A 14,927-nucleotide genomic window follows, 5' to 3' on the forward strand; every position below is an offset into this window, starting at 1 on the left:
AGAATTGATTATTTTTACTCGAATAAATGACAAACATATACACTCTCCCCGGTGGATCTATTATTACGCGAGGATATGTAGTATATTTTATACTATTAATATATATATATATATATATATATTCATCTTCAAAAATATTTTTAAACTCGTTGGTATACACTCTTTTCCTGCATTGTTCTGTTTTAAAAAGTGAGATTTCAATATCATATTTATCATGATTCTAATCATGTTTATACAATTTTCCATCATATTGTATCAAATTCTTTTATATTTTCCATGTTTGAGTTCATGTTTTGATTTACCACAAGGATTTGTTTTGTTTTTTTTACTCCACATCAAAACAAAAGCAAACAACCTATTCCCCTTGTCTCCATGATGGGAAGCACACGTGATAAACAATGCAATAACGCACCAACTCCCACCACAATCATCATCACTACACAGCCATCAAACCTAAGCTTTTAAGTTCTCAGCGAAAAAGAAAATGAACATTTCCCTTGTTTGTTCAATGGCTCACCACGAAATCGTCTTAAAGTTGCTTCCTAATCAAGTTTGGGAGAATAATTAGAAAAATGATTATGTGTCGTAATATTTTTTTACGTTCGCTTTTAAGTTTTTATCGATTTGAAGTTAAACAAACTAAATCTAATTCATGTTTTTTATTTAAATTTTTATTAATTTTTTATCAGTTTTGAAATTAGAAAAGTGGTATAAAAATAGTATTTTTCTTCAAATAAAACCAACGCCAGCGTTTGCAGGTCTTATTGTGCATTTGGTTGTTTGGGTTAGATATGGTTAAATGAAATCTTATATGCAATCACTACATGCATATAGACTTATATTTTAGACATAAGAAATCGCTTTCAAAGCAAGAATTGAAAACAATACACCCCTTTAAGAAATTAGACTTCTGGGTATCAGAAAAAGAAAAAAGAAATTGGACATCTTTTTCATGGGAGAAATTCAAGGGAATCCCTGTCTTTTTCTCGAGTTGTCAATTGGCTCCACTCAATCTAAAGGGCTAAATTACTTTGACAAACGTACCTTTATCACTTTATGATCATATCATATCCCTTAGCTTAAACATAGAATGCATCCCTTTCTCTTTATAGAAATTATTCTTATGCTAATATTTTTTTTTGGAATTGTTTTCTGTTCAGAATTTTCTAAAACATAGGCAATGCACCCACAATTTGCAAACGTAACTATTTAAACTTGGATCGTCAAAAGAGAACAACATTTCATGTTATCACTGAGATCACTTAATAAGTTATTCTACTAATACTTTTATCAAAGAATCAACATTTTCTTATAATTCAGTTCCATTTTCTTAATCCCGAGTTAAAGGATGTTCTTATAGATAAAGCACACAGCTCCATGTTTGGTGTCAAAGATTATAAAGCGACTTTTTTTTTGAAGATGGTCCATGAACTATCAAAGACTGAGGAAAAAGTTAAAATTTTCTGGATTCAGGGTCCCACCGGAATTGATGGAAGCATCATCAAATCCTTCAGTTGTAACTGCATCTGCAAGATTTTTTTTTTGGCAAATAATGTAACTGAAACCAAAGAACAAGCTTCCTACAGCCTTTCACTTTTGAGGGGTGGCTATTCCCATGATTAATTTATCGTAAAAATATTTGTTTATAGAGTGGATTAGAAGCAAACGGCCTCTTTATCCAGACCCAGTTACCAGTTGTCAAGTAATCATTCAGCCACGTCCACCGTTGAGTCTCTTACAAGAGATGACACCAATGGATTGCAAATGTAGGGGGGGGGGAGGTAATCCATCAATATATGGGAACATGCCATATGGGGATGTGTGTTTATGTGTTTTGAGGTGAAATTGGCAGTTAAAGTTGCTGTCATGTCACAAATGTTAGTCAAAATCCCTCCATTATAGTGAAGAAAAAGGGTAAGAAACAAAAGACAGGCTATATAAGAGAGGTAGGAGAAAAAATTGGCATCTTGTATGATCAATAGTAAAAATTTCGACAGTTTAGTGTGGTTTGGGATTTCAATATACTAATTTTTCAGGTCACCTTCTTCAATCAAAGAGTAGTCCACCAGCCTTTTACCTGTTCATGCCTTCATGGATAGCGAGGGCTCCAAGCATGTTCCACATGAAGTGCCCAATTTCAAACAGCAACATCCTCAAGGCATGGGAGATAACAAGGCAGCTGAAATCCAGGATTCCCAGATTGTTATTTCAGATAAGGAAGGGAAGAAACAACAGTTGTCCCCAAAGAGAAGTCCTAAGAAGGACAGGCATACCAAAGTTGAAGGAAGAGGTAGAAGGATAAGGATACCTGCTTTATGTGCAGCAAGGATTTTCCAGTTGACCAGGGAGTTGGGTCACAAATCCGATGGGGAAACAATAAAATGGCTGTTACAACAAGCCGAACCGTCGATAATCGCCGCCACAGGAAGCGGAACGATGCCGGCATCAGCTTTGGCAGCTGCTGGACTCTTCGTTTCGCAGCAAGGGGCGTCTCTATCGGCAGGGTTGCACCAGAGGATTGAAGATTTAGGGGGGTCCAGTGGGACCAGTTGGGAAATGGTTGGGGGCAATTCGGGACCCCACCATGTGGGAACAGGGTTATGGTCCCCGGTCAGTAGTAATGGTTTTCAGTCATCATCTGGTCCATCTACAACAAATTTAGGCACTGAAAGTAGTAACTATCTGCAAAAGCTTGGGTTTCCTGGTTTTGACTTGCCTGCAGCTACTAACATGGGTCAGATGAATTTCTCCTCAATCTTGGGTGTGGCTAACCAGCAGCTACCTGGTTTGGAACTTGGGTTGTCTCAAGAGGGTCATGTTGGGATGCTAAATCCTCAAGCTTTGAGCCAGATTTATCTGCAGATTGGGCAGGCTAGGATGCACCAGCAGCAACAACCCTCTCCTAGGGATGATTCCCAAGGATCCGACCACTACAGTTATAAACTTTGAGGGCAAGATTAAAAGAAGTAGCATTTCTGATATAGTAAGGCTTTTTTCTTGTAATTTTCTCTCTCAGAGACTAGAATGGTTATTCATTTGGCTCCCCTTCTTCTCTCTACACTGCATCATCCAACTTTCCATCACAGAGGTGCTTTTCTTGATTCTTGTCTTCTGTTGAACTTACACTCTCCAATGTCTAGAGAGAAGTATTAATATGTCTTGTGCCTTGTTGCTTTTTCTATGGAATGTGAAGGTGGAGACTGGAGAGCTTTTCACGGCCCGGTAGCTCGGTTTTCGGCCTAACTTCTTGTTTGATTCAGAGGTGTGTTCATTATGATGTAAGGAAAAAACTAATGGGGAGGCAATAGGGTTTTTTTTTCAAACTAAACGTACAAATTTACTGCCATCCATGTCTAGTTTCTTCTTAGAATCAATTAAGTAAGAATTCTCTTTTCCTCGAAAGAATATGTTGCTGCACATAACATGGCCAATTACTAGTAACCTCGGACTACCAGAGGCTTGCATGTTTACTAACATCTAAGAACCTGATTCTCTTTTCATCAATTCCAAGTTGTTTCCCTTTGCAAGTTTGTTGCCTATATGCATTGCTTTAAGCATTGACATCACCTTCTAATAATGTGAGAATGATTGCGCTTTAAACCAATGCTTGATAGATTGATTAGAAGAAACTGCAGACAATTTATAGTCATTCTTTGGAGTTACCAATTACCTATGCCAACAAAAGATTGAGGGACTGGAATGGAAAAAGATAAAAACTATGCACAACCTCCATTGAACAATTTGCCTAGAAAAGGATAAAAAACTACCCTTTTGAAACTCAACAACATCCTCTCCATCTGCAAATTCTCGGTTAGATTGTTCTTCAGGTTTTGTCATGAAAACCATATTGCATTGTTCTGTTAGTCCCAGATCATCAGCTTACTAGTACAGATATTCGAAGTCGGATATGCACGATCGTAATCGGAATCATCAACGAAATATTCATGACAAGTACCGAAAGCCTCCCATATAGGATCATTAGAGGCTTACAGGACAATGATGAATACCCAAAATGAGGGAGATTTTGAGATTTACACCTCAACGAGCATACTTATGTGCTAAAACAACTGTATGACCTGTTTAGCTCTCCCAACATGTTTACGAGTTCTTGTTTCCAGTCGGTAGAAATATCAACATTTCGGCATGAGGATTTAGATTTATCAGATTCCTGGAGAAGGGTCGTCATGGCTTTCATTTTCTTGTCCAAGTCTGCAAAATAGTTGATAAAGGACGATTTAGTTTAATGCATGTGGGATCAAGTTTATGCAGATATATAGACCTAGCGGCTGTTATCACTAGCACAGAGAGAAAAGAGGATATTCATGATTTTTACTGACCTGATATAGTTTGAGGCCATTGAATTGGTAGAGGATATTATTCGTTTTTCTTTAGATTCTCAAATAATTATGGGTAATTTTTATTCATACATTTATCAGAAATTTGGATTAATAAATAAATTTGTTGATTAATAGTTGTTTTTATAATAGAAATTTTAAGTCGGATGTAATTTAATATTTGATCTATTGATTGTTTAAATAAAATTTGTTAGCACTTATAATTTATTTTACTTGTAAATACTTATACCGGTCATTTACTATTGATTTCAGATTTAAAATTGTTTTAAGAAAATGATTATATATTTATTTTAATCTATTTAATTTAATAAATTTAATTTTTAGTTATAAAATTTTATTGGTAGAAAATAAATATAACAAAATTTAAAGAAACAACAAAATCAAATCAAGGACATAGAGTGGGGTGTTCGTGCACTAGCCAATGGACCAAATCTGTCACTGAATATACATATGATTAAATGTTATTTTATTTGTGAAAATTAAAGAATTTGAAATTTAGGATCCTTCAAACTAGGAATTAAAAGGAAAAGAGAAAATAACCTCAGTTGCCGAAAATGTCTTATAATATACGATTTTAACAATTTTTTTTTTGGATTTGCGAAAATGACCAACAAATTCGCAACACGAACTCCAATTTCGTAACGCGAATATGTAAATCGCATTGCGATTTTCCAAATTCACGTTGCGATCTTCCAAATTCGCAACGTGAATCTGTAAATCACAACGCGAATTTGTAAATCGTAACACAGAAGTCAAATTCGCAACGCGATAGTCAAATTCGCAACGCGATAGTCAAATTCACAACGCGAATCTGTAAATCGCAACACAGAAGTCAAATTTGCAACATAGAAGTCAAATTCGCAACGCGGTGGTCAAATTCGCAACACTGAATTTCAAATTCGCAACGCAAAAGTCAAATTCACAACGCGAATTTTATTTTATTTTCGAATTCGAAACACAATATTAATTTTGCAACACAAATGTAAACAGTATTATCGCAAATCATAAACTAAAACCCTAAATCACAATTCAGTCTCATCTCCATCTCTCACTCTCTATGGCGAAATCCGTCCCCATCTCCGACGAAATCCGTCCCCATCTCCGGCGAAATTCGTCTATCCCTCACAACCATTCACGGTCAGAAATGGAAAATCAACCACCGAGGGTTAGTTTTTTAATCTCTTATTTTTATTTTGAAATTTTTGTATTATTATTAGATTTTTCTTATATTAATGATAAATTTACTGGTAATTTAAATAATATTAAGATTAATCATTTCATTGAGATTGCTTAGTAAATTCATTCGGTTGCTGCCAATACTACTAAACTGTTTAGTCTTTAACCCTGTGAAGTTAGTAATTGTCTTTGTTTTGTCTTTTTGTTGAATAAATACAATTCATTCAAGTTTCAATTGCAGAAGAATAGTTTTTTAAACTTAAATTCGCAACACGAAAATGAAAATCGCAACACCAAAATCGCAACGCGAAAATGAAAATCGCAACGCGAAATCGCGTTGCGATTTTCATTTTCGCGTTGCGAATTTAAGTTTCAGAAACTACTCTTATTCTGCAAATTGAAACTTGAATGAATTGCATTACTTCAACAAAAAGACAAAACAAAGACAAATACTAACTTCAGAGTGTTGCTAATTTAAGTTTCAAGAATAAACTACTATTCTTTATATTGTCCTTGAACCTGCACTAAACCTATATGTTGTCCTTTTAAATGTTTATATAAGTGCTTACTTTTGGAATGTTATTTGATGCATTTTGTGAACTATGATGGAATAATGACTTGGGTGAATACCGTGCTAGTTTGAAACATATTTGACTTTGTTTTCACTGTTTAATATCATGTATGTTTATAGTGTATAATTTGTAGTTTTTGGTATATCTAACTTGGTATGTTTATTGTTTTTGTAGAAATTTTTTTCGGTTGCATTGACCTTAAGGAATAAATTAAGCCTAGCCACTAAAATTGCATCGACGTTTACACCTCTACAAAGAAAATTGTTTGAGGATACTTGCTTCGGGCCATGGCTGAAAGTACAACATACGGGTGGAGATGCTATGTTGACACATTTGTTTCTTCATACCATGACTAACGATCTACTCGAGAGGATATAACGTGATGATGAAGAGATATGGTTTCATTTTCCTTCGGCACCGGCGTATACTTGTTTTGGGAGGGAGGAGTTTTGCTTAATCACTGGTCTACACTTCGGACACGATGAAGTAACCCGGTACACTAGTCATATCTCCCGCCCATCATGGTTATCTCGGGTTTTTCCTGAGTTGGCAAAGTCGAAGCTGAGTTTACACGTCGACAACTTGAAGAGATTATTTGTTAAAGATGGTTTTACTCGGATTGATGACCTTGATGTTGTCCGAGTATGCCATTTATTACTTTTGCATGCCGGCTTTTTAGGCAAAGAGGGCAGACAACCTATTTCTGAGGACCTAATATTATTGGTAGAGGACCTAAATGCATGGAACCTATTTCCGTAGGGTTCATATCTATGAAAAGCTACCTGGAAGAAGTTGTCGTCTGCCTTTAAGGACCGAAAACGATTGTGGGGCGATGGTTCTAAATACACTTTGACAGACTTTACTTGGGCCTTTAAGGTAAGAATTTTTATATAATGTTTCCAAATTTATAATTAATTAATTATTTAACAATTACTGATGTTTGTGTATTATATTGTTTGTAGATTTGGATATTTGAGACTTTTCCCAGCATGCGAACATATGCGATAAAAAATTCAAATGATATTCCTAGGGCTATTACCTGGAAGAGGATCCGCATGTTAGATTTAAAAGAGTTACGACCATATACGTCGATTAATAATATAAGTTAACACACAAATACTACCATATAGTTAAACAAGTTATTACTAGTACACGTTTAACTTTGTTTGAGCTTTTATATTATTAGAAGGCTAACTATCCATTACAGAGGCTGACACCCATAGAGGCTGAGCATGCCACTGATTGGTGGCAAGCTAGTAAGCGGTTTTTTGATGGGACGGGTGATGAGCACCCCCCACTTCGAGAGCCATCACCTGATCAGGCCGATTCTACAGCTCGACACCCGGAGCCATCACCTGATCAAGCCTCTTCTCTACCTCCACCATCACCTATTCCATCACATCATCGAGCTTCTTCTCCACTATCACCTCATGATAGGCGACCGGCAAAGAGGCCACGGCATTTATCTCCCTGTTCTCCACCTCTACGGGATAAGTTAGGGGAGTTACGTGATGAATTCGGTGCTTTGCGTCATGAGGTCGGTACTTTATGTGAAGACAATGGTGCATGGCGTGATGAGGTACAATCTTTACGTGGTGAGGTGGATGTTTTACGCGATGACAATGGTGCACTACGTGATGAGGTATCTACTTTACGGGATGAGGTATCCGCTCTATATGAGATTGTTTCATCGTTGCAAAATGAGGTTCATACTCTACGCAATGAGGTAAATTTGTTTAATACTATACTAAAAATGCAAATAACATTTTTTGGCATTATTTATTTATTTATTTACTGATTTATGCATTAATTTATTTTCAGCGGCCTGATAAGGTAGATGCTTTACGTCGGATTTTTCTTGCACGACGGGTTTCACGCATCAAACGTCATACACGTGCCATTACATCTCTTTTCACCCCACTAGTGTCAAGACTCCGTAAGAAGAATCCTGATTCATCTATCATCGTTCAAGAGGCCCCTCCCACCGATCAAGAGGCCCCTGTCATTGTTCAATGGGTCCCTCCCACCATTCAAGAGCCCGATTCACAACACGTCATTTGTCGACATATTGATAAACCCCCTCCTGTGCCCGATATGATGGATGTGTGTTGACTTTCGTATGAGTTACCGACCAGTACTATTCCTCAGCAGGAGAGAGAAACACTACCGGACACAATTACGGATAATACCCTTTGGGCTAAGACCGCAGTTGATTTTTATCTACATGAGCAGAGCCAGGGGTGTTATTCTGACATATGCAAGCTCGACGATGTTCTGTATTTGTTTCTTGATCGGTCTTGGTGGGGTATTTTTATTAGGGGTTGAAGATAGTGACTATTTCGAAGGGGGGTCAGTCTTATATTCTTCTTATATTGCATTTTGATTAATTTTTTTTTAATTTATTAATAAATTCACTAATATATGTATTTTTTTTTATAAAACAGCATAATGATGCATGGGTGTCACATCTTCTAGTAATAAGGAAATTGAAGAAAATAAAAAATACTCGATAGACTATTATGCCGACGTCTTTTCACGTAGCTCACTTGAAGGATCCGAGAGATTCTTCATATACGTTGGCTAATGGAAAAGCTAAACTTTATCATTCATGGTGGGAGGACGATAAGGTTAGTATTTATTTTTTGAATATTTTAAAGGTGTTCATAAATTTTATTTGATGTGCGCAATTATTTATGATTGCAGGTGTTTATCCCTGTTTTGGAACGTCGTCATTGGCTTCTCGTTGAGCTTCAACTCCCATCCATGAAGATAATGGTATATGACAACATGTTGAATTACATACCATTGTTTTATTTGAGAGATATTATTACAAAGGGATGGAGCGCTCATTTGGCTAAATACTTGGATGCGATTGATTATTGGACTAATTCTGGAAACAAGAAGCCAAAAAAGTTCGAAGTTACAATGATCAGAGACGAGACTGCGCCACAATAAACACAATGAGCCATAGGGGATTGTGGTCCTCTCGTATGCATGTGCTTGGAATGCCTGACGACAGGAAGTAAACATTTTCTACCACCCCACAGATAGAGATAGAGGTGCAGTAGGCTTGTGGTTTCGGCATTTTATGGCTAGAGCGATATATGAGAGACGTTTCTTACCTGCATCCGCGTGCTGAAAGTGTGCATAAATAATTGGTAAGTTTGAGCAAGTGTTGTTAACATATATACTCTTTAATTGGTTTGAAAATATTTGGTTAAGTACCTAGAATTCAGTAATTTGCTGTTTGTTGGTTTTAGATGTGTAGAAAGTGTTGTTTGAGCAAATGTTTGGTTTCTGCAGGTTAATCCTGAAGTGAGCTGCGTGAAATTGATGTGCATAAACAACAGTCTGGGGTACATTTTTTTGCTTGTTTAATTGAATTTTACATTGAAAGTTGATTTGTTTAATTGATGAGGAAATAAGAATTATTTTTTGATTGTTTAATTGATTTGTAAAAGTTGATTTGTTTAATTTGATGTGCAAATAAGAATTATTTTTTTGCTTGTTTAATTTATTTGTAAAAGTTGATTTGTTGTTTTAAATTCAATCTGCATTATGTTGAAGGAAAAAAAGACTTGTTGAAGGTACAAATTCGCAACGCGAAATAAGCATTGCGATAGTCAAATTCGCAACACGAAAGTTAAATTCATAACGCGAAATAAGCTTTGCGAAAGTCAAATTCGCAACGTAAAAGTCAAATTCGAGTTGCGATTTTGGTTTACGATTTTGCGTTGCGAATTTGACTTTCGCGTTGCGAAATCAAGGAAAACACCTTCAAAAACAGACAACAATCTGATAAGTGATAACAACTGAACATATCATAGCAATGTTCAAACTCAAGTTACTAATGAATGTCTAACTGAAAATGTATGCATTCATACATAAAATATACATAATATAACGTTTGCATTTAAAAATCACCTAAGTTAATAAGTCCCAAAAGGTGAAGCCGTTGTGATTAGGATGATTTTGATTGCGATTTTGATTTCCTTTTGCTTGCCACCATATGAGCTTTGGATTTTGATGAGGATCCATATTTTGGTAAAGGAAAAGATGATTGTGATGGCACTGGTGATCCACATGTCAACCTTGTATGACCACTTTCCTTGCACCGACTACATGTCGATATCCTCTTCTCTTCACACTTAGACGGTATACGATCGTGATTTTTTGGTCGGCCAGGTAGCCTGCTGTCCATGACTGGTGGCAAAACTGTTTGTAAGTCATCTGGTATGCCCCACTCAGAAGGATGTGGAATAGGGTAGACAATCTCGGCATAAGTCTGTCGATATACTTCTGTAGTGTAGCAATCCATAGCGTATGCGCTTGAATCATCTTGGTTTAGATGAAGAGCAACTTTTAAAACATGGCCACACAGATAACCAATGTTTGCCATTTCTTACAACTACATGTCTTTGCATTTAGATCGACAAGCCCATTTAAGTTATTATCCAATACTTCAAAAAAGTGTTTGAACTGGTTCAATTCTCCATGACGTTGACTTCACAACACGTTTTGTTATCTTTTTTTTCAGTCCATGGTGTAACCCGTTCCAATGTTCCCGTAAATTTAAATAAATATACTTATAAAATATATGATAAGTTTAAAGAAAGAAATAATACCTGCATGGTTTCTTTTCTTGTAGTACCACTGTTGAATAGGGGCTCAAAAAACTCCATTAACATAGTAATGGGTAATTTCCGGGAATGACGACTTAGAGCGTTGATTGATTCCGCACTATTAGACGTCATGAAACCATCTTGCTCCAAGTGATGTACTCTTGACCATCTTCAAAACCCACATCTTCTAGTGTTTGAGCACATTGAGGCAAAACACGTCTTAAACAATTTATATGCTTATTAAAATCCACTTACCGATAAGCTTTACAACCTTCCAATATGGCCATTTGTGATTTTTTACCAGCAACCTTGATTTTGAGATTCTGTACAAATGAACACCACAAAGTCATGAAAAGTATTGGGAAACACCTTCTAACAGCGTTGTCAATTGAGTTTGCCCTATCGGATATGATAGTCAGACTGGTAATAGGACATATGCAATCCCTAAGATGCCCCATAAACCATATCCATGAATCAGAGGTTTTAGATTTGCTAACCCCGTAAGCTATTGCCAGTATCCCATTGTTAGCATCCATGACTACTGCTAATAAGTTTACTCCAAGGTATCGACCTTTCAAATGTGCTCCGTCAACTATATAAAATTGGGTGCATGCAAGTAATAAACGAACGAATCTACAAAATCATATACACTAGAAATATAATCATTTAAATGTGAAATGCATGCAACTAACAAAAATGAGTCAACAAAATTATAATGATTTACTAACTGCGGTACCAATGGCGATAAACAGCATCTCAAAGCGTCCATCTCTATCTGTTTTGATATGAGTACCGACCCATGATTTTTCAGCTTTTAAATTGTGACAATAAGCCGGCAGTTGGCAAACGACTTTTGGCAACCCCCCAACAATTCAAGGCATAACATTTAACTCTCCAAGCTGAGAATATGAGATACTAATCTTAAACCGAGCATTCATGTCAGTCATAATTTCATGTCCTGATATACCATTCCATTAAAAACATTAACTCAGCCCAGAAAACCCCCAACACCTTTTTGTTTGCCTGTCTATGGTGAGGAAAAACTTGGGTTCTTGAACATGTATGTTTTCAAATAAAGTCCTAACTTGAAACATTCGCAATCTTTTATCCTCTTTGCAATCATAAGCCACGTACAGTTTTTCAATCATACACTTTGTTTCATTCTTCCGGTATCTGAAGTAATTCTGGCATATTCCAGTTATACTCTTGTGGCATTTTCTTCTTTTTCTTTTCTTCGAGGACTTCTTCTTCTTCTTCTTTAGGAGAATTACAGAATGGATGTTCAACATGTTCATTCACAGTCGTAACTTTCCTCATTATCATCAACAACATCTTCCTCAGCACGGCTGTTTCATCATCAAAATTCGGGTATTAACCAAGATCAAAATCATTACATGCAGGGTCTGTTTCTTCTTCTGAAACATCATCAAAATCCGAGTATTGACCAAGATCAAAGTCCGGGTATTGACCAAGATCAAATTTGGAATACGGACTAGTACTCACAATTTTTTCTGTTGGCTCATAATCGTCTAACTGGTCAATACGAAAACCGAAATTTGGTGCTGAAAGTTGATTGGGATTTGGATTAGGAAAAGGTTGTGGGTTTTAGATTGTGTTTGATATTGTGTTTGGTATTGGAAATGTGGTGACAAAAATTTTTGGTGATGAAATTATGGTGGAACCATTAAATTTTGAGGTTGATAACAACGTTGCACATTGTGAGCACCATAAACTGGGGTTGAAGAACTTAGTGATTACTACCCCTACTGACCCACTTCACTACTTCTAGGTTCAACAACATACAATGTAACATCATCTTCTTACAAAACACTAACGTAAGAAATGAATCGTTCAACATCTTCATTGTCGGTTAACAAATAAACTTTACCTTTTCTCTGATAAGATAGCCTAAATCCACTTAGAGGCTCTAAATTCAATTTCTTTGCAACACGTAACATTAGAGTTTCATAAGTTAACTTTTTTAATGACAGTTTTAGTTGAAGATTCATGGGTAAAGGCACATATTGTAAAACACCATGAACATTCTCTCATGGCCCTCTAAAACACAAATCTATCCAAACATGATCAACATTAGATGATTTCATTCTACAAATTGTAAATTAATTTACTACACAAACGAGCTATAAACTACATATCATCACTAACTTAGAGGAAAACATACCTTTATTAAATTGATAGTTGATAATTTGGGAGAGAAATCATTGAAAATTATATAGAAATAAAATTATGTAAAAAAATTAGAGATGGGGCAGGATATCGTTGGATATAGGAACGGATGTCGCCGGAGAGAGTGATAGATGGAGAGAATGAGTTACGATTTAGGGATTTAGGTTATGAGTTGTTGTTGTTGCGTAGTTATATACCCAAAACATTTGTGTTCCGAAACTAAAACATGTTGCGAAATTAAATTCGTGTTGCGAATTCGAAAATCGAGTTAGAATTTAAAATTCATTTTCGAATTTGAAATTCAGTGTTGCGAATTTGACCATCGCGTTGCGAATTTGACTTCTGTGTTGCGATTTACAGATTCGATTTGCGAATTTGGAAGATCGCACCGCGGATTTGGAAAATCGCAATGCGATTTACATACTCGCGTTGCGAATTTGAAAACTGGTTGCGAAATTGGAGTTCGCGTTGCGAATTTGTTTGTCATTTTTGCAAATCCAAAAAAATTTAGTTAAAATCGTATATTATAAGGCATCTTCGGTCACTGAGGTTATTTCTCAAAGGAAAATAGTATTTGTATAGGAGATTTAGTGTTTCGTCCTATTGGATTGATTAATTGTTTAATTAATTATATAATTTAATATTTATCATGATTTTTATTATAATAATATTTAAACACGGATATAAAATTAAAATTTATATTATAACTAACGTTAATAACATCTAATTATTGTTAATGAATTCGTCAAATAATCTCGATGATAAAGAGAATGTTATTCTTCTTAAAGGTTCTAGGTTCGAGTAGCTATATCTGTAATATGTATGTTGTCACCTTATAATCACGCCAGTGACGGAACATCGTGGGGACGAAGAGTCTTGGCCTCCACCAATTATTTTTTTAAGTATTAATTAATATTAAAAAATATTTTTTAAATTGTTTTACCAATTCCCTTTAATTAAAAAATTATTTATGAAAAATTAAAAAATATTTTAACCCGTTATAATAAATTTCTAATTTTGCCCCTAAATCATCATAACTATTAAACACATTCATATAATTGTATTGTGTTTATATCACATTTTATTTCATCATTAATTATTTTCTCATGTGTTTATATTAATTTTTAAATTTATTTTATATAATTTATCAATTATTAAATCTAAATTTAGTATAAAAATTAATTAACTAGGATGATTATAAGTGATGAAATATGTTTTAAAAACTCCTAACTATTTGACAATGAATTAGCCGTAGTTATGAATATAATTAATATAGGGTAAAATACACAAATAGTCCCTAAACTTTTAGGGTGTTTGCGTGTTGGTCACCCAACTTTTAAAACTTGCAATACAATCACTAAACTTTTAGCTTGTTTTTAGAAAGGTTCCAGACGTTACCTCACGTTAGTTTTATATGACGTGGTATGTTACCTTAACCCTTCTCCTCCTTCTCCTCCTTTTTCCTCTTCAGAAATTTTGAAGGTGCTTTCTAAGTTCCTAATCCACCATTCTCTTTCCTACTCGATACGGTGTCGATTTCTACAACATTGATCTAGTTTCCATGTAGTTAAAAGTAGACCGAAGATCGATCCCGTGATATCTTTGATTTTCAGTTCAGTTAGCTCATATATAATCATGTTAAGGTATACTTGTATATATGCGTTCAATGCATTTGATTTAGCTAAACTAACTAGTTAACATAATCATGTTATAGGCTAAGCTACCTGGAACTTTCATTTTCGTTAAGAAAATCTCTATTTAACATTTGCTTTGTTATATTATTAAAGGTTATATTAAACTCATTTGTAATATTAGCAACTAATCTTCTTTCATATCAAGCTCGTAATTCGACAATCATGATTATTGCGAACACTGTTTCATTACAGCATCCACATAAAACATTAGCCGAATCATTCGTCATACCGCATATGTATCTCTCTCCATTGGTTAGAAGCTTCTCTTTTGCCACTGTTCATAAGAATTGCTTTCATCTTTCAGACCCCTTCAGTCTCCAT

General features: G+C 35.3%; 2 protein-coding genes across 2 annotated transcripts; one reads left to right on the top strand and one right to left on the bottom strand.

Annotated features, from left to right (window-relative positions):
• The first annotated feature begins 2,032 nt into the window (after positions 1-2,032).
• On the top strand, positions 2,033-3,400 carry LOC120118769 (transcription factor TCP20-like). Its single transcript, XM_039138753.1, has 2 exons — positions 2,033-3,088; positions 3,194-3,400. Exon 1 carries the CDS (start codon positions 2,092-2,094, stop codon positions 2,947-2,949), a length of 858 nt encoding a protein of 285 aa, XP_038994684.1. The 5' UTR covers positions 2,033-2,091; the 3' UTR covers positions 2,950-3,088; positions 3,194-3,400.
• A 77-nt stretch (positions 3,401-3,477) lies between these two features.
• On the bottom strand, positions 3,478-4,591 carry LOC120118368. The gene is given in 4 exon segments (XM_039138411.1): positions 3,478-3,536; positions 3,768-3,908; positions 4,069-4,209; positions 4,585-4,591. Coding segments are annotated over 4 exon segments (348 nt in total).
• Positions 4,592-14,927: the final 10,336 nt, after the last annotated feature.

This window comes from Hibiscus syriacus, unplaced genomic scaffold (assembly GCF_006381635.1).
Source record: "Hibiscus syriacus cultivar Baekdansim isolate YM2019G1 unplaced genomic scaffold, ASM638163v2 tig00110328_pilon, whole genome shotgun sequence".
NCBI lineage: Eukaryota > Viridiplantae > Streptophyta > Magnoliopsida > Malvales > Malvaceae > Hibiscus > Hibiscus syriacus.